Source organism: Dermochelys coriacea, chromosome 17 (genome assembly GCF_009764565.3).
Source record: "Dermochelys coriacea isolate rDerCor1 chromosome 17, rDerCor1.pri.v4, whole genome shotgun sequence".
NCBI classification, from domain to species: domain Eukaryota; kingdom Metazoa; phylum Chordata; order Testudines; family Dermochelyidae; genus Dermochelys; species Dermochelys coriacea.
This window is the reverse complement of record NC_050084.1, coordinates 12,820,957-12,841,175: the sequence shown is the minus strand read 5'-3', so window position 1 is coordinate 12,841,175 and position 20,219 is coordinate 12,820,957. Positions and strand designations below refer to the sequence as shown.

Here is a 20,219-nt window from a genome sequence, read left to right as displayed (position 1 = left end):
TATAAACTTTGATGGGATATATTTGACATTAAGAATGTGTTTAAGTGCTTTGCTGGATCAGAATCAAACTGAATTTTAAATGTGCTATTGTGACTTTTAAATATGTAGTTCTTAGAGCCTGGTATGGACATTTCGAGGTCTTTTCTTTCTACACATGCATTACTCCTGTTACTGTCAGTGGGAATTGTGCATGTAAAATAATTAAAATTCATAGCCCTGAGTGGTCTGTGTTAACTTTCAAAGCAGTTTACAAATATTGACAACTGAATTCTCACAATAGCCGTTCCATGTCACGAGCTAGCTTTTCTGTTTTACAGATAGGACAACTGAGTCAGGTAGATTAAATGACTTGTCCAAGTCCACAGATAGTGTTTGAGCTGGAGTGAGCATGCAGGAGATCCTGGTTCCCTATCCTTGTGCTCAAATCACTAGACTATCCCTATTTTATTTAAATTGCTTGTGTATGTCAACATTATTTGAAATCTTGATCACTGACTTTCTTCAGTAATAATTTTCCTTTTGAACGTAGTTAGCCAAGATATGCTGCAGAAACTGAACATTCTGTATCCTAATGTATGTGTGTTTGGCTGGTACAGACACTTAAAATATTCCATATATGGTCAATTGTAAAATATAGTTCAACTAATCATCCGTTCTGGAATCTCAGAAGATTCAGATGAGTGGAACAGACGAGCATATGGATATTTGGGACTAACTCGATTAATGCTAACCCATGAAAATGATTGTGAACACTTGCCAGGGGAATGCTTTTTAGAGCATGTCTCTCCTGTGTTAGGGAAGAAACTTATGGGGGAGGGGATTTAATTTCTAGAACCTATACAGAGAGAAGAGTTTGAGATTAAAGGGGTAAAATTTAGAGACACTTTATACAACAGCTCAGAGTTTGTAACCATGTCTATTCAGTTGTTATAGTGCTCCCAAGGGCAGCAATTGTTTAGGAATATTATGTGTGGAAAACTTCTATTGAAGAATGTAATTCTGTCATGATCATCAGCAATTGGTTTCTGGATTCTTGCAGTGAGGTTTGCTTTAGCTTATATGCTTTTTTTTTTTCCTCCTTCTTCTCATTTTAGACAAATAGGCGTAACCTGAAAGCATTCCAACAAATACAAAGTTCAGTCTGTTATTTACAGGAACTCTTCCTTGATTCTTAATAAGCAAGTCCCTAAAGAGGATCTAACCATGTACTTGGCAATCTAATTGAAATGTATTTCGACAGACCTTTGCTTAGAATGACGATTGATTAAACCGCAAGACATAGCAGTCAGCATAGTGGAGCTGGGTAATACAAATCCTTGAAAGTAAGAGCCAAAGCCTCCTGTGTATCCAAGGATGCATTAATTTTACCGAATACACAGTCTGGCTAGCTTTAGTGCCATTTTAACACAGATACTTTGCTAAACTCAAAAGGGTTAGTGGTACTTTAAGGTTATTTTTTTTTAAATGGTTACTGTGTTAAACAGTAATAAATCAAATTTTACTGAAACTTTTGGGAGCAAATTATCCTGATTTATTCCCTGTAAAAGTCATGGCAGAAATTGACCAGTTTTCTTGTTTACGGTTTCCAATATATTTTTATGCTTCATGACTGAATATCTATGTTCTGCTGTATTTTTCTATAATGCATCCTTCCCAGTGCTTTTAGCATGCACTTTTTATTACAAACGTGGAACTGGAAGTGTTTTTTATTTCATAACTTATTTCCCCATTCTAGTTATGAATGACAATTTCAGTGAGATACTGCTCCCCTCCCCGCCCCCCCCCTTCCAGTTTTCCAGCTGTAAGAGGCATAAGGAGATCAAGTGACTAGCCTGAGGGGACACATGGAGGTAATGACTGTGACTGGATTCTTCCTTGTTCCCTGCTCTTTGTTCTAACCTCTAAATCATACATATATAGTCTACTTAAATGCTCTAGGTTTAGGAAGTTTATCTTGTATGCAGGAGTTTCAATATCTACAGTGAGAGCCAGAATACTCTGCCTTAATTTAAAAAATCCCTGGAAGTTATTGGTTGGCAGTTGCTATAGAGACACTGAAGAGGTGTCCTTGAGTCAAACAGTGTCATCTTATTTCTGTTGCTCCCCTCCTCCTTTGCATCTCCCTTTATTTCACCACTCTCCTTTTACTCCCTATAGAACATTAGTAATTTTTTAAAAGTAACATCAATTTACACAATCCGTTCATAGTTCTTGCAGGTTGTTTTTAGTAACATAAAGAAGTTAGGCCAAGGATGCCCATACTTTGGGATTCTGAGGGGCTTACTGGTGGACTTGCCAGATCCTGAGGACTACATTATATGTGTGTGTCTCTTCCTGCTGTTGGTCATCTTAAATTAGGACTTGATTCTATAAACATGGTGGCAGATCATGATCTTTTGGCCTCAGTCAGCAATAGTGGTCAATGAGGCACACTCTTCCCCCAGCTTTATCTTCACAGGTCACCCTGGCTTATGGATAACCTGGGGAAAATGACATGATAGGGAAGACAGATGCGTTGGTGGTGAAAGTCTCGTGCCAAAGCTGATAGTTTGTATCATACAGACTTCTTGAATTCTCATGCTGTGGTAGTGCCGGAGGCAAAGAAATGTTTGTCTCCATTATAGCATCTTTGAAGTCTGTCGGTAAATCTTTTCCTGGTGGTGGATAGCTTGGCTAATCTGGCTTGTCTGCACCTGGTTGCCAATGTGAGTCCCTTCTGTTGTAAGGTTTCAGAGTAGCAGCTGTGTTAGTCTCTAAGGTGCCACAAATACTCCTTTTCTTTTTGCGGATACAGACTAACAAATTTATTTGAGCATAAGCTTTTGTGAACTAGAGCTCACTTCATCAGATGCATTCAGTGGAAAGGTAATGCAGGTTAGTTTGGGGGCGAAATGGATCAGATTTAGACTGAAGTATGTCCATGGAGGCAGGGTTTCCCCAGCTTGAGTTTCAACCAAGGTCGCTTAGAGTTTGTGGATGTGTTGGAAGAACTTCATGCCATATCCTGTGCTTAGGATTCTTGTGCTTCCTGGGTAGCAAAGCACAGTGCAGAAGTACTGGGTCATACAACTGATCACCAGCCAGAAAGGGCAATGATACAAAACACAGAATATAGCATGAAGTTCTCACAACACATCCAGAGCCTCTGTGAGCTAGGGCCTGGGACACTTTGGACACAGGTGGCTTTAAGTAATCATTGGCAGTACTGAACCTTGTAGTTATGCTGATCTGTATGGTTACTTACAGCTTCAAAAAAGAATAAATTTTTGTAATGCTTTTTAGATTGTCCTTTGCACTATAGAGGAGAACTAAGATAGTTTTAAATTTTCTAATTGTTTAAAATTTTTAAAAACAAACCCTCAAGGTTGTTTCATTTTTCTTTCTGTGAATAAGCTGAGTCTGATCTGGGAATTCTATTTATTTATTTTATACAGATCTTCAGATGGATGTTACTTTCCAGGACAAGAATTTTTGGTCATTTTACTTTCACAGGTTTAGTATGAGTTTACAGATAGTGCTTCAGTGGGACTTTTATAAGGATTTTTATTTTGTCATGTTTTACATTTTGTCAGCAAGATGTTGTCTCTATGCATTATATTCCTGAATGCCTTTGAAAAACCAATCCTAGATACTGATTGGCAGTTGGAGATATTCAGTGTCTGCAAATGTGTGGGGTTGTTTTTACATTTTAAATAAGTTTGTGAATAATGTTAATTTAATATTGTGGATACTGTAGCACTTTGTCTTATTATGTATTTTCAATTCTATGTAAACTATGTAATCTATGTATTTCATTTAATGTGTAAAAGAAAAAAAATTATGTATAGTCTATTGTGAAATAAAATATATTAACTTGTTTTTTTTATAATCTGAACAAATATAGATGTGCACAAAAGCCTCTCAACCAAAATCTGATTTCAGAAAGTTTTGAAGAAAGAATTAATCTATTGGGTTTTATCTACAGTAGAGACAGAAATGGCCTTGCCATACACTAACTAAAACGTTAAAAAGAAAAGGAGTACTTGTGGCACCTTAGAGACTAACACATTTATTAGAGCATAAGCTTTCGTGAGCTACAGCTCACTTCATCGCTCACGAAAGCTTATGCTCTAATAAATTTGTTAGTCTCTAAGGTGCCACAAGTACTCCTTTTCTTTTTGCGAATACAGACTAACACGGCTGCTACTCTAAAACATTAAAGGCATCATAGGATAGGTAGGGTTTTTCTTTGACTTAATGGGTCCAGTGCTGCTCCTGTTGTCTTCTTTCTGAATATGTGTTTGGTTTGAACTCTGGTATCTTGGGGGAAAAAAAATCAGTGGCTGAAGTCATACTCTTGGAACTCTGCCCCACTACTCAGTACCTCCTGAAATATTGTTGAGCATCATGACTAATTGACATCAATGGCCTGCTTTCCTCTCTTCGGTATGCCCATGTTGGGGCTGTTGTGTGAGAGATGCTTTCCTTGCTCTGTTATTGCAGTGCCTCCTTTCCCAGCTTATCAAGTGGGAGTGGATGGAACCTAGGTCCTCTGTGTAACAGAAGATTGATTTATGGGTGAGAAGTAAGACACTATACTACCCATTCAAACTTACTTAGGTGGTGGAGATTCTCACTAGAAGGATTAATGCAGTGTTTACAGTCTCACTTTGTGGTGAAAAGATTTTGTCCTTGTTTCAATTAGACATTTACAGATCCCTCCCCACTACCTCATTCAGATTGTCAGTTGATAGTTCCTTTCCTACCTAGCCACTTGCAGCTCTTGCCACATGCTATACAATGCTAAAACTAGGAGAAAGAAGCGTAATGGCAGTTGCTGAGCTGCATGTGCTCAATAAGTCAAATGCAGCTCAATTCATTTAACCGGAATTTACCAAAAAACCCACACCCCATGCACAACCAACCCAACAAGCACCTCTCACGTCTGTGGTGAGAGCTGGATGGTTTCAGACCCAGAGGTGAAAGTTAGAGCCTATGTCAATGAAAGGCAGTTGGGGAGGGAGGGAGGAAGCTGTGTTTTTGTTTGAATAGAAGTAATCTTAACTATTTTTCTCCCTGAGGCAAGCACCATAAATAAAACATGCCTCCTAAGCATTCGTCGGGCTGCCCGGTCTGGAAAATGCCAATGCTCTGATTTAAAGGCTAAGCAGCTGTGGGAGTAAGGCCAGTTGCAGACTATAAGGGGAGCAGGGATGCCATTTCTGATGGTTTTGGAAAGAAAAAAATGAGAATTTGACCTCTGCAGGAGCGAAGCTCAGAGTGTGGGTCTCTTCCCTCATTCATACACTATGTAACACATGTAGAATAGTATCAGAGAGGTAGCCGTGTTAGTCTGGATCTGTAAAAGCGGCAAAGAGTCCTGTGGCACCTTATAGACTAACGGACATATTGGAGCATAAGCTTTTGTGGATGAATACAAGCTCACAAACCCCCCCCCCCGTAATAGACTCCCAAACCCCTGTACTATACACTCCTTAACGGGTGGGCATGTGCTTTTAATAATTTAAATTACTTTAACTATGCTGCCTTCCTAAACTGTAGAAAATAATCCTAGGTTCAAATTGCACACGAACATTCTTTAGAATTACAATAACAGTCTTACAGACTGTTACAGCCCTTTATTTCTGTCCTGGTATAGCATGTGCAGCAAAAACAGTAGTGACTGTTCACTCAGACTTTAAAAGCGCTGTAATAACGCTTTCACTCTGGTAAATCTGATATTTGTGACGTCAGCATTTATGTTCACTCATTGCAGCTCAGAAAGAGTCAGCAAGCAAGAGGCTTTGTCAATGGAAGGATCATTATTCCACATGATCTGCTTGGTAACAGAGCTAAACACATCCTCTTTTATAGCCTCAATGAGCTATTGTGGCAGTCCTCTTTGTTAGCTCATTTGCCACCGTTCCTTATTTTAAGGGCTATTACAGATCTAAGTGAAAGTGTCTCCCTGTCTGGCACATCAATGAAATGTCTCTGAGGATTATTGGCACTCTTAGGAGGGGACAGATGCATCACGCTATGGTGACATACATTGTGATACAGCAACTCTTTGGGGCAGCTGGAGACCACCCTGTGCCCCCTGAAGCAGTAAGGCCTTAGTAACAGCCTCATCCTTGACAACACCATGCCTATCGCAATAGGACTCTAGGCCAGGCGTTCTCAAACTGTGCTGCAGGACCCCCAAGTGGGTGGCAACCCCATTTTAATGGGGTCACCAGGGCTAGCATTGAATGCCTGGGAGCTGGGGCTGAAACCTGAGCTCCGCCCCCACCTGGGGCAGCGGGTCGCAGGCTCCAGTCCCCTCTGCCCCCACCCGGGCTCATGTCGTAATGGTGTTGTCCGAAGGGGGTTGTGGTGCCACCCCGGGCCCGGCTGGCTGCAACATCCCATTGCCAGTGACAGGGCTCTGCAAGCAGGGCCACTCCTGCAGGTCCAAAACGTTGGGGGGGGGGGGGCTTAACCCTCCCCCACCCCCTCCAGCTGGGGACAGGGCCTGCTACCCCGATTGCCTCCCCCCATTCCCTCTCCCTCAGCCGCTGCCTCGGGTGCTCCGCCCACTCTCCTTAGCCCCGCCCCTCTCGCTCAGGCCCCGCCCCCCCGCCGGAGCTACCCGGAAGTGACGCCGCCGCGCGCGCGCTGACGCAGCGGCAGGGGCCCTGCCGAACCGGCCTGAGCTGAGGCCCGTCGCGTTCGTCGCAGGGGCCGGAGACGCAGGTGGGGCAGCCCCCTCCGCGGCGGGGCCGGGCGCCTCCTCCCTCCCTCCCGGCCGGGGCGAGCGTGGCGGTGCGGGGTCTTGCCAGCCCCTGGTGGCGGGGGGTCGCGGGGCCGTCGGGGGGTCAGGGCAGTGCTGAGCCGGTCCTGACCCAGTTACCAGGCCTGGGGCGGGGGGAGGGGGGTTCTCATCCCCCTCCCCCCGACCCCGTAGGGCGGCCCCTTCCCTTCCCCCTTCCCCGCCACGAAGACGGGTGTTTCCCCAGGGCCGTGTCACGAGCTCGCCCTGATCCACCCTGGCGAGCCCCTCCTAGCCCGGCCCGGGGCGGGGTCAGGCCGGCGGGAGGGAAAGGCCAAAGACCTAGTGCCGGTGTGGGGGGGGCTGTGCTAGGAGTCCCCGGGGTCAAGGGCCCCACCCCGCGTACAGGGAGGCGGCACTCTGAGCGCGTTAGTGTGGGACCGTGGTTCTCAAACTTTTGAACCGGTGACCCCTTTCACGTACCGAGTCTCTGAGTGCGACCCCCTCCCGCTTATCAATGAAAAACACTTTAAAATATATTTAACACCATTATAAATGCTGGAGGCAAAGCGGGGTTTGGGGTGGAGGCTGACAGCTCGCGACCGCCCATGCAATAACCTCGCGGTCCCCTGAGGGGTCCTGACCCCCAGTTTGAGAACTGCTGATAGGAGAGGAGAGATGGGGTTGTGGTGAAGGCACTGAACTGGGGCTCTGCAGCCCTGGTTTCAGTTCCCAGCTCTGCTGCAGGCTTTCTGTGTGTCACCTTTGGCAGATCTCTGCGCCTTAGTTCCCCGTCTGTGAAAGGGAAAAACTTCCTTTTTTCTATGCTTTGTCCATGTAGACTGTAACTTGTCTGGGATAGGAACTGTCTGTTACTGTGTATGGTGCCTAACACACTGGGGCCTCTATCTTGGTTGATCTCTAGGTTATATGATAATATAAATAATAACAATTTATGACCGTACTGGTGAAACATAGTTTGATCTTTCTGGATGACTGCTGTTCAGTTCAAACATATTTTATTGGCGCAGCAGCCTATACAAGCCCTGTCAAAACATCAGGGAAACCAAGGTTTGTGGGTCATGGGCATATATCAAGCTTTTGCCTAGAGCAGACTTCACAGACATTTGGAGACATTGTGGCAGTGGGGAAAGGCTCCAGCAGCTCCCTGTTGTGGGGAAAGGCTCTAGCAGAAAACAGCAGCGGGAAGAGGCTCCAGCATTCCTCTGCTGCCGAGCGTTTCTCCACTGCCTCCCCCTTGACAGAGCTTTTCACTGACACTTGTAGCTCCACACCACAGTGCGGACGCAACTTCTCACTGCTGCATGTAGCTATGCATACCCTACACACGTTGCCGGAGGTGGCATGCAGTGTAGCCATAGCCTTTATGTTGTTGCTGTCCATTTCTGTTTTTTGACAGGCTGCTCTATAATGAGGTGCTGTGTCTTTTCTTTTTCTTTTTTAGAGTATCTTGTACTTCTTATGGACGGACTGGTTTATAGGGAAACATAGAAACTGCATGGAATAACCTTCAGGTGATTTTTTTTCTTTGCGTTAACTCTGGCGGGATGGGAGAAATAAACTTGTTTCACTCATTGCACACTTCAGGCTATTTCTTCATGCTGACTTCCCAAGAGCATCCTGGAAAATTTTTCTACTGTCTCTTCTACTTTTGGTTAACAAACAATGTAACTTAATCATTCAAATAGCAATTGGTCCAGCCTTGAAAATGTATTTTGAATGCTTACTAGCCCAAACAATCTACTCACCTGTCCATTTCTATGATAGCCATTTTAATATAGTTCTCTGTGTATCAAAAGTTTATTATTTTAGTTTCTAACTTACACTTGCATTTAGTGTTCATAGAAACTATAGAATGACAGCTCTGGAAACTGAAGTTATCTGTTTAAATACAGGACAAGTACAATTTGGGGCAGCTCCAGTACAAGTTTCTACAAACAGTACTGCAAGTACTTCAATCCTGACCTTCAGGAGAGCACTTCTAGGGTTGAAAGAGTAGTGCAGTCTTAACGGCTAGTTCACTCCATTGCCAAATACTTAGTGGCAATGCCAGTGAAGTTGCTAATAGTTGTTGTGGCTTTTACAATGTAAACATGTGTGACCACTGAAAGCAAGACTTGAACGATTACTGATCTAGATCAAAACTGAACTGGTGATCTGAATGTGAAAGGCTCTGTATCCCCGTGACCATTCCCCTGATTTTTTGTTTAGAGGTCAGGTATTTTAAAAAGACATACAATGTTAGCATGGATTATTGTGACACTTTTTTGGTTAGCTCACTCATTTAAAAGCAAAGTTTGGAAGGGGTAAATAGCATAATTCAAATGGCATATTAACAATATAAATTGGTTATGTAATATATTTTTCAAGCTAATCATTTTTCATCGACATGTCTTATTTTAATTCCGTACTGAGTGCTCCTGGACAGCAAGACATTTTGACCCATTGTATAAGGGAAAACAAGGTAAACTTGGATATTCCGAACCCAGCTAAGGAGTCCTGATTAAGTTTCCACGGAGAGCTGATACTTAGATGATGGCAATTGTTAGAGGTCAGAGAAATTGAGATTGTACCACATCATATTCAAATGCTTTCAAGCATAGATGTAGTATAATTTGAGAAAGTTAAAAATTCTGTATTGGGGACAGTGGGTAGGTTGGAAAGCTTACAGTGGTGTCTGATCAATAAAATAATACTATAAGCATGATCTTTTGGTGGTTTGAGAGATTTTGTAAAATATTTATTGAGTCTTGAATCTTAACGTTATATATAGCTAGGAATACGTATGGAGTTTAAAAACAACTAATTGGTGGATTCCTACAAACGTTTGTTTCCGGTTAGTTCATAAAATATTTATTCAGTGGTAAATGAATAAAACTGTGCAAAGCGAAAATGTTTTTTTTTTTCCATGTCTCTGTGTAAAGTGCTTTTCATGTAACATGTGATAGTATCTTAATTAAAATGGCTGTTGTATTTGCTATAGTTAAAAAATTGTAACTTCCTCAAAGTTGGCAATAACGACGCAAAATAAAGTAGTTTTTTGTGATGAAGGGAAACCTTGGTGTTATCGAGAGAGTCCATTGATAGACTCCCCTTTGTTCTATTAAAGCATATCGGAACTGGAATAGCTCATTTTCCTTTACTAGAGAATTGTATTGCAGTCCACATAAGGAGCTTTCCCTTAAGATTATCCAGTTCAGTGTATAGCATGGCTCCCATATTAATTTATTTTAAGTGTTTTTCTGTGGCTCTTGTCACCATTGTATCTAAGCATTTCACAATACTACTTCTGTAAAATCAGGAGTAGTAGTAATCCCATTTTACACAAAACTGAGGCACAGAGATTAAGTGACTTGACCAAAGTAACACAAAAAGACTGAGTCCTAATTCAATACCTTTGCCATAAGACCATCTCTGAGAGGTGCTTCTTGCTGAAAGGACATTACTTCAGAGCTTTGGGGTCTGTGCTAGCTTTCAGGTTGAATTTAAAGTGTTGGTGTTGATCTACAAAACCCTGTCAGCTGGTTTACACTGGGAACTTACATTGCCACAGCCACATCTCTTCAGGATGTGAAAAATACACCCCCCTGAGCGATGTAGCTATGCCGACCTCACCCCTGGTGTAGACAGCAGGAGGTCAACAGAACAATTTTTCCATAGACCTAGCTACTGCCTCTTGGGGAAAGGATTACCTATGCTGATGAGAGAACCCCTGCCATCAGCGTTGCTAATGTCTACACTGAAGTGCTGCAGTGTTACTGCTGCAACATTTGAAGTGTAGACCTACTTTAAGTGGTCTGGATGCCTCACTCCCTGAGACATCACTTCTGTCCATGTGATACCACATCGGTTCCAGTAAAAGGGAATCCAAGCTTGTGGCCCCATGGCTTAAAAGGAAATGGTACCCTCAAGGAAGGTTACTTGACTGTAAGAAGCAAGTCCTCCAACTAATATCTGTAAAAAATTGAAATTGTTGACCACCTGGGCATGCTGTAAATCCCATCATTAATATTTTGTGGAGTGGAAGTGGGGAAAGAGGGACTGGGAAGAGATGTGATGGCTAGATCAGGAAGGTATTTTTGTAGGATGATCTAATGGATTGGTATGATGGAGCAGATATTTCTATTTAGGTTTTTTATCCTTTGTGTGTTTTACGTTGTGCAAAAGAAAATTCAAAGTTATGGATGGGTGCTTATTTTAAATTTATTTCAATTTGTATTACAATCTAGTCTGCAAGTCTTCCTCAGCTTCCCCTTTCTCTTGCTACCATTTGTCATAAACTCCTGTTATGCTTAGTCTCTCTGTATATCATTGATGTATTTCTTGTGACCAAACTAGTCCTCAGACTGTAACATATAGTCGTGTTTGTGATACTGACATCACTTCAGTCAGGTGCAAGTTTACACGAAGAATTGGATATCAGATGTCCTTAAAACTGCTTCTGTCTGCCTTCAAGCAGGCAAGCAACATAATGGTCTAGCATTTTGATAATATATATGTGGAATAGAATAACTGACACTTCAAAAAGCTTACTTTCCATCTGGATTTTTGGATCAAAATTTATTTAAAAATCTATATTTAATGGATACTGAATTACTTGTTTGTTTTTTCTTCTCAGTCATAGCAGGAAGCAATTTTTAAGTATATATTGCATTGGATTTTATTTGCTTCCTTTTCTGTATGAGGCACACAGGGTCAAGATACAGACACCTGGGTGTGATCTGTTAATTCACTATGTTCTTTGCCCTCCATGATGGATAAAATATTCATCATTAAAGATGGTAGCTGAGCAAGATCTGCGATAAGATATGCAGACAGTTGGCATGTGGACAAATTAAATTGTGGTTTTAGTTTGCACTGTCAGCACTGCTGGAAGTGGTGCTTTATTTGCATATAACTTCTTAAATTACTTTTTTAGAGTTGGAACGAATAGTGAATTATGTTCACTAAGATTTATAAAACTTCTGAAGCCTGGTGACCAGGACATTGGATTCCAAAAATGCTAAACAGTGGATGTAACTTCCTTTGCCAAATATTGTTATGAAATCTTATTGCGATGCTTCATTTCCGTGTTGTTACCAATATTCTTACCTATCATTGTTGCTTTAAAGTAGTATTTGAGCAGTCGTTTGAATTCTGAATAAAAGAATTTTACTAAAATTTTTTCTCTTCCTAATGAACATGTATGTAATAGGCTATAGTAAATATGCAAGAAAATAAACTTGTATCTAATTTCTTAATATTTTTAGTGTGAATTGGTTGCTGATTAAGTTCTGGTGATTGATTAAGTGCTGGTTCTGAACAAAGCGGTTACTGTATGTTTGGGTTGATATTAGCTTGTTTTGAAGTTACTTGTTAGTTTTCATAGAACCATGGATGGAAAATATGTCATCTTGTCCCTCCCTTCTCTACGGAGGAAACTGGTTCCTAGTTTATTACAAGTACATACTAATTACATGCCTAAATGATTATTGTAGAGTAGTGTGTGAATCATGAATATTTAAGCACTTACATGACTTATAATAAATTTATGTGCCATGCAATTCAGTGATTGCTGTTCTGAATTGAATAAATATTTGAATAGTGATTGAAAATAGAATGGTTAGTTACTTCAGTCTCGTAAAGACTTGTGGCATTTAATTAAAAGAAAATTATTTGAGGTTCGTAATCACTCTTCTGAAGACACTACTGGTGGTAATGACATTACTGTTTCACTCAGGCATAGCCAAAGAAATGCTTGCTTTCTAATGGATGCCTTTCTCCTTTTTGAAAATTTCTTTTTTTCAATGCCTTTGCTCTGTTTGGGGATGGGTTCATGTGGGAATGTGTCATTGTAGCCTCTCATACAATGTTTTTTTCCCCCCCTGAAATTATCCACCGTCACAGTAGTACTGGTACAGCTGTACCACTACTAGCACTCATGTGAATGTTAGTGTGAACCTGCTGCTGACGGATACTGCTGTGTCATTTAGATCTGCTCTGGGCAGGGTTGGACAACTCGATGGCTAAAATCCAGAGATGCCATTCTATATTAGACTGGACTTTGGTAGAAGGCGCCTCTTTGCCGTAAAGACACTGGTCCATCTCATAGATTTGTACACGGATTCAAAGGCCTGGTCTATGCTAGAAAATTAGGTCTGCTTAACTACATTGCTCAGGGGTGTGAAAAATCTATATCTCTGAGCAGCCTAGATAAATCAACCTAAACTCCAGTGTAGCCAATGCTAGGTCCACAGAAGAATTCTTCCATTGACCTAGCTACTGCTTCTCCTATGCTGATGGAAAAGGAATACTTGTGGCACCTTAGAGACTAACAAATTTATTTGAGCATAAGCTTTCGTGAGCTACAGCTCACTTCGTCGGATGCTGTAGCTCACGAAAGCTTATGCTCAAATAAATTTTAGTCTCTAAGGTGCCACAAATACTCCTTTTCTTTTTGCAAATACAGACTAACACGGCTGCTACTCTGAAACCTGTCATTATGTTGATGGAGAATCCTTCCCAGCAACATAGATAGTGGCTACGCTGAAGTGCTACAGCAACACAGCTGCAACACTGTAGCATTTCAAGTGTAATCAAGCCCCAAGTGTTGAAAGTATGTTGTGAACTAGAGGTGAGCCCTACCTGAAACCTTTCTAATCTGATGTGGAATTAATCTGGCATTTCTCCACGAATAAAATTTAAAGCCTCAGCTGATATATTGGCAAAATGTATACAGTCTTCCTCACCTTCCCCTTCTCATCCTGCTCTAAAGTTTAAGGCTTAGCACCCAGAACATGACAATTGGGCAGTCTTGATGTTTGTTTTGCATCAAGAGTTCAAAAAACTTCCTTTGAAACATTTTTTGACCAGTTCTAATTAAAAGAATTAATTATACCTATAGTGAAATTCATTCCAAAGCATGAATAGTGCCATAGAGGTTAGACTTAAAAAAAAAAATAATAATAATCTGGTTCTTGGGCAGATCAGTCTAATAGAAAGAGCAATCTGGATTGTCGTAAAGGAATGTGGTGGAGTTCAGGAATGCTTCTGTAGTAAATACTTCTCTTTGCTTGTTTTTGGAGATAGAGGATAAAAGCTGGAAGGGAGGGATTCAGGAGTCAAATGATAAACATGTGGGCCACATGGTATTTTACTGCCGTTGGTCATAAATTGAAAACGCTGGTGTACACTTAGTGTGCCTAATTTAATATGAAAGTGGATGGCTTACCTTTTCCTACTAGCCTGTTTGGGTTTTTGGATTTTCATACATATTTAAAAAAAGGAAACATTTGTTTGAACCTGTGTAACTGAAATACCATTGTTGACATTTACTGCACTCCTACAAAGTCGCTTCTTTAACCTTCAAAAAGTGCAGTTATTGCTTATGTTAAGGAACCATTTTTCATGTGTTGTAATAATTACATAATTGACTTGTACAGATGCTATCCCAGAAGTCCAGGCGCTCATAATATATGTTCATTTCTGCTTAACTCTGCCTGATTTCTGGGTTAGTTTTTGATCTGCTGTACAAAGATGACCCTAAACAGAATTTAAGTACTGTCTGAATAATAAACTGTTATATATTATAGGAATGTCATCAGTTTCATTGGCTGTGAGGGTGAATTTATTTGCCTATTCTGCTTCTTGGAAGGAAAAGGCTAGGAAAGGTGGCAGAAAATGACTGAAGTACTGTATGACTTTTACATGATAAATTCTAGAACTAGTATGGATGTGTTAGTTAACAAATAACAATGCTTTCCCTGAACTCACAATTTTGCCTTCAGTCCTTGTAAACAGTGATGTATTCTGCAATTTATTTTGATTAGATAGCTGAAAAGGACGCCATTACATAATCTTATTCTTGTATGTGCACACTAAATAAATTATGCGTGATAAATTCTATTTTGATGATGAAGGTGCCCTTTTTTTACACTACATTAAGGCTGAGGTCACAGCATTATTTTTCATAGTAGTTCTGGTAATTTTAGTAGCTCTATCATGGGTTTGGGGTTGTGTGTTCGTAGGTATTTTGCAATCTGTGTTCCATATGAAAACTGATCAAATATAGCCTCTTGTTCCTCTTGAAAGAGCTTTATTCTTAGCACAAAATGTACAATTTCCCAGAAGAAGGATCATTGCTATTTTTGTGCCTGTTGTACACTACTGACAAATATGGCCTTGGGGATTTATACAAATGTGATTGGGGGAGGGGCCCTTTTTGGATTTAAGGCTGGCCTTGTATGTTATGTAACTGTCTGAGAAATAAAGCCGTTTGTTGTGGTGTTGTAGCCTTGTTGGTCCCAGGATATTAGAGAGACGAGCTGGGTGAGGTAATATCTTTTATTAAAAAGAAAAGGAGTACTTGGGGCACCTTAGAGACTAACAAATTTATTAGAGCATAAGCTTTCGTGAGCTACAGCTCACTTCATCGGATGCTGTAGCTCACGAAAGCTTATGCTCTAATAAATTTGTTAGTCTCTAAGGTGCCACAAGTACTCCTTTTCTTTTTGCGAATACAGACTAACACGGCTGCTACTCTGAAACCTATCTTTTATTAGACTAACTCAGTGGTTCTCAGGCTTTTGTACTGGTGACCCCTTTCACATACCAAGCCTCTGAGTGTGAGCCCCCTTATAAGTGAAAAACACTTTTTAATATATTTAACACCATTATAAATGCTGGAGGCAAAGTGGGGTTTGGGGTGGAAGTTGACAGCTTGCAACTCCCCATATAATAACCTCGTGACCCCCTGAGGGGCCCTGACCCCCCCCCCCCGGTTGGAGAACCCCTGGACTAACTTCTGTTGGTGAAAGAGACAAGTTTTTGAGCTTATGCAGAGCTATTCTTCAGGTCTCGAAAGGTTTTCAGTGTCACAGCTAAATACAGAAAAGGAGGATTTGTGGCACCTTAGAGACTAACAAATGTATTAGAGCATAAACTTTCATGAGCTACAGCTCACTACAGAGGTGGAAGAGATAAGGAGTGAACAATTGCAGGAAACAATTCAAGATGAAGTGGGCAGTTAACACTTCTACAGTCATAGAACAAGGAGGGTTAGTGGATTATACGTGGTAATGAACCATAAATCCAGTGTGTTATTAAGTCCATAATTTTTAGTATCTAGTAGAATGAAGTTAAGTTCCGGGTTCATCTTTCAAAGGTATTGTGCAGGTTTCAGTTGAGGGTGAGGACTGAGAGGTCAGATGTAGAATGATCCTTTTGTGAAAAGTGCTTACCTACAGTTGATGTGATGGGTTTTTTTGGTCTTTTATAATTATTCTGTGTGAGTTCTCCCACTTTGTCTCTCTAGAAATAGAGATAGTGTATAAATTCAAGCATATGAAGTTTGTTTTACAAGGTGCGTTCTTCTTCTTATCCTCACGATTGTATTGTGAAGCAGTGTTCATCTGAGGGTTGCATATTCAGTTTAATTAAGATTTTAATGGAAGATGTTTGTGGAGATAGGTTTAAGATGCGTAAACTGATCACTGTAGACTTTCTTTAAAAGAAAGTAAGACAAGAAAATCATGATGTCCTTCTGGTTGCACTTCCTATTTTACTGTTAGCTAGCTAGCCTTGTATCTCTGTTGCTGATCAGTTCGGTTTGACATACAAATAACTGTCCAAAAGTTGGCTAATTTCTAAGACCAATATTTTCAAGAACCCACTAAGTTTGGACATCCAACCTGAGACACTCCAGAGTCTGAAGGCAGGGGTGGGCAGACTTTTTGGCCCCGAGGGCCACATCAGGGTTGCAAAACTGTATTGAGGGTCAGGTAGGGAAGGCTGTGCCTCCCCAGACAGCCTGGCCTCTGCCCCCTCCCACTTCCTGCCCCATTCAGAACCCCCAACCCATCCAATGCTCCTTGTCCCCTGACCACTCCCTCCCTGTCCCCTGACTGCCCCAACCCCTATCCACACCCCTGCCCCCAGACAGGCACCCCTGGGACTTCCACGCCTATCCAACCCCCTCCTTGTCCCCTGATTGCCCCAACCCCTATCCACACCCCTGCCCCCAGACAGACACCCCTGGGACTTCCATGCCTATCCAACCCCCCCGTCCCCTGAGTGCCCTGACCCCTAGCACAGCCCCGCCCCTAACTGCCCCCCGGGACCCCACCCCCTATTCAACCCTCCCTGTCCCCTGACTCTCCTGACCCCTAGCCACACCCCCGCCTCCAGACACACACACCCCGGGACTCCCATGCCTATCCAATGCCCCCTGTCCCCTGACTGCCCCCTAGGACCCTTTGCCCCTTATCCAACCCCCCCAACCATGCTGCTTAGAGCAGCAAAGCCCTGCCGCCTGGCCAGAGCCAGCCACGCCACTGCCGCGCTGCCCGGCAGGAGTGGCGAGCCAGACCCCTAGCCTCACCTCGCGCTGAGGCTGCAGGGGAGGGGGGACAGCTGGGGAGGGGCCGGGGGGTTAAGGCAGTCTTATAGAATAGATATAGAATTCATGTTGTTAGAATATTCTGCGTAAAATCTTTTCCTTAAAGCTCCCAGTAACTTACAAAATTGGCATATTTTTCTTCAAGCTGATCCTTCCGTTGACAGACAGCTCAGCATTGATGGAAGCAACTGAAGTGTACATTGTCACTTTCAAATAAAACTATTGCTGATGCAGTATGAAAAGCCAAGCTTGGTTAAGACAGGGACCTGCAATATAATAGTTTAATACAAAAAATAATTATGCAATTGTTTCAAGCTTTCGCTTGAAATTTGGCTGATTAATCATTATTATTTTAGAAAGAAGACTTAATGCTAAGCGAGGAATAGTTGCAAGGTTTCATTTCCCCATTCTCTAGAGCTGTGATTCTAAGATTCATTAATCAACTATACATGTAATAAGGAGGAGAAATTTCCTTTTGAAAATGCATTGAGCTCCAGTTTGCAGTGCTTGCACCCATCTAACACTTGGGTTTTGGCCCACTAGATAGCAAGGCACCTCAGTCAGCTGCTGTGTGTGCCATCAGGAATTAAACATAGTGACTTAATCTGTATGAACAAGAGGGAAGAGGTGATTTTCATACTTAAATCTTTATTTTTGTCTAATGACTTTTCCCCATCACTTGTTAGTTTATTTATAATTATATTTTTCCATTATGAATAGTGTAAGGTACAGGTGTAGCAAAAGCAATCACTACTATTTAAACTTAAAATATTTCCTCCTACACTGTCAAATAAAAGGATTAACATCTAAAACAGGGGTGGCCAGCCTGTGGCTCCAGAGCCACATGTGGCTCTTAAGAAGTTAATATGCGGCTCCTTGTATAGGCACCAACTCTGGGGCTGGAGCTACAGGCGCCACCTTTCCAATGTGACGGGGTGCTCATTGCTCAAACCCCTTCCTGCCCCCTCCCTGGAACCTGCAGTGCTCTCACTTCTTCCCCCCCAAACCTCATGCATGCCAAAAACAGCTGATTGGGAGGTGCTGGGGGGTGATTGGGAGGGAGGGGGAGGCGCTGATCCGTGGGGCTGAAGTATTTTGGTTTCTCTTCTGCATCAGGTCTCTTAAAATCTCTTACCTGAGTCACTGGGAAATGTCGAACATTGTCATAGTTTTTAAAAAAATAGTCTATTATATACAGTTTAACCTGGTACAAAATGTGTGTGTCACTTTCCATACTAGAAAACTCTGTTCATGAATGGCAATGTGGGGGAATAAATTTGGTTTCTTATTTCTTCCGAAGTGAAATAATACTATGTCTCTCTAGATACTTTAGTTGCTGACTGAGCAAAATCAAACAAGCTTAAAACATGTTTTATTATCCATAACCCTTGTATGTGTGAATTTCAGAGGAAATGTAAAGACCTTTGGTCATGTTCTTTTTCCCCTGAAGAATCCTTTCCAATTAAGGGCTACTGTTCGATTAAAAATCAATTCAAGAAAACAAGAGAAAACACCTTAACACCTTAAACTAAAACCATTTTTAAAGAATTTTTTTTTCACTATGCTAGTTTCATTTTTGCATTTAACTCAGTCTAGTCCATATCAGCTGTGTGTGGTACAGTTCCTTTTTCATGTTCCCTTGCAATAGTCAAACATTTTTAGGGTGGGGGTGTGTGTATGTAGGAGGATGTTCAAATTCAAGCTTTAACATTAATGTATGCATAGTGCTTTAATGCTGAGTTACTTATGTTTACAGTCATAAGTGAATTTCTGTTTGTTTTGTCATAAATGGAGCCAAGCAGTTGAAATTAAAATGATGCTATCTGACAGTTAACTGCCCCATCACTGTGAAACTGTCCATGGGACAAGCTGTCCTGAAAGAGTAAAGACATTTACACAATATATTTCCAATCTGTGTATTTGAGTCAAATTTAATTATTTTCAAATAATTCAGAGGCTTAGGTCAGTAACTGTAGTTTCATTTTTCTTGTTCGGTATTGCATCAAATATTTTTTAAAATTCTGAAAGTTGAGACCTACTGCTAGATAATGAATACCTGACTCTCTAATACTATGAGACATTGGTGCAAATACTGATTCTTACTCAGTTGTATAGACTCATTGAAGACAAAAATGAGAAAAATGATCTGGAAACTAGGGATCTGGTTGCGTATTAAATTCTTGGATTAGTGTTAGACAGTTGTAAATCTGTTCTACAGAAATATTGCCTTACTTGCCTCCATGCCAAAATGGCTGAGAATATTGGATCTGTGATGTCTTATTACTATGGCCCTACCAAATTCAGGGTCCATTTTGCAGTCTACAATTTTTAAAATCCTATAATTTCAAGATTTCAGCTATTTAAATCTGAAATTTCACTGTGTTGTAATTGTAGGGGTTCTGACCCAAAAAGAAGTGGGGTGAGGGGGTGGGTTTGCAAGGTTATTGTAGGGGAGGTTGCAGTACTGCTACCCTTACTTCTGTGCTGCTGCTGGCGGTGACGCTGCCTTCAGAGCTGGGAATCTGGAGAGCAATGGCTGCTGGTCAGGAGCCCAGCTCTGAAGGCAGAGCCACCGCCAGCAGCCCTGCAGAACTAAGGATGGCACGGTATGGTATTGCCACCCTTACTTCTGTGTTACTGCCTGCTGAGCTGGGCCCTCAGTAGCCACCCAGCTCTGAAGGCAGCAGTGCAGACCTAAGGGTGGTAATACCAAAGCCCCTCTCCTGCCCCCCCCACAAATCTTTTGGTTCAGGGCCCCCAATCTGAGAAATGCTGGTCTCCCCATGAAATCTGTACAGTATAGGGTAAAAGCACACAAAAGACCAGATTTCACAGGCCGTGATGCGTTTTTCATGGCTGTGAATTTGGTAGGGCCCTACTCATTAGTTTGACTTCTTCAGAGATGGTTAGATCCTAAATACAAATCTAGTAAATACAAATACATCCTGTATCTGTTCATTAAGGAGCCATGTATTTTACTATGTTTGACATTCTACTGCCTGGCACGTTGTGTAATCACTCGTACCCACGCACTACCCTGGTGAGAATGGAGTGTTCTGCTTTGGTAGCCTTTTACATTTTTTTCAGAGTTGT

At 41.6% G+C, this 20,219-nt stretch overlaps 1 protein-coding gene across 3 annotated transcripts in view; it reads left to right on the top strand.

Annotated features, from left to right (window-relative positions):
* TPST1 (tyrosylprotein sulfotransferase 1) overlaps positions 1-20,219 on the top strand; it is a 137,891-nt gene that overhangs the window by 117,264 nt on the left and 408 nt on the right. For 2 of the 3 annotated variants that reach the window (XM_043499583.1, XM_043499584.1), the window contains one exon: positions 3,435-3,898. In XM_043499583.1, coding sequence (XP_043355518.1) covers position 3,435 — 1 coding nt within the window. In that variant the 3' untranslated portion in view covers positions 3,436-3,898. Of the gene's footprint in view, positions 1-3,434; positions 3,899-8,195; positions 8,266-20,219 lie in introns of those variants that run through there. The other variant, XM_043499585.1, reaches the window with a different exon arrangement.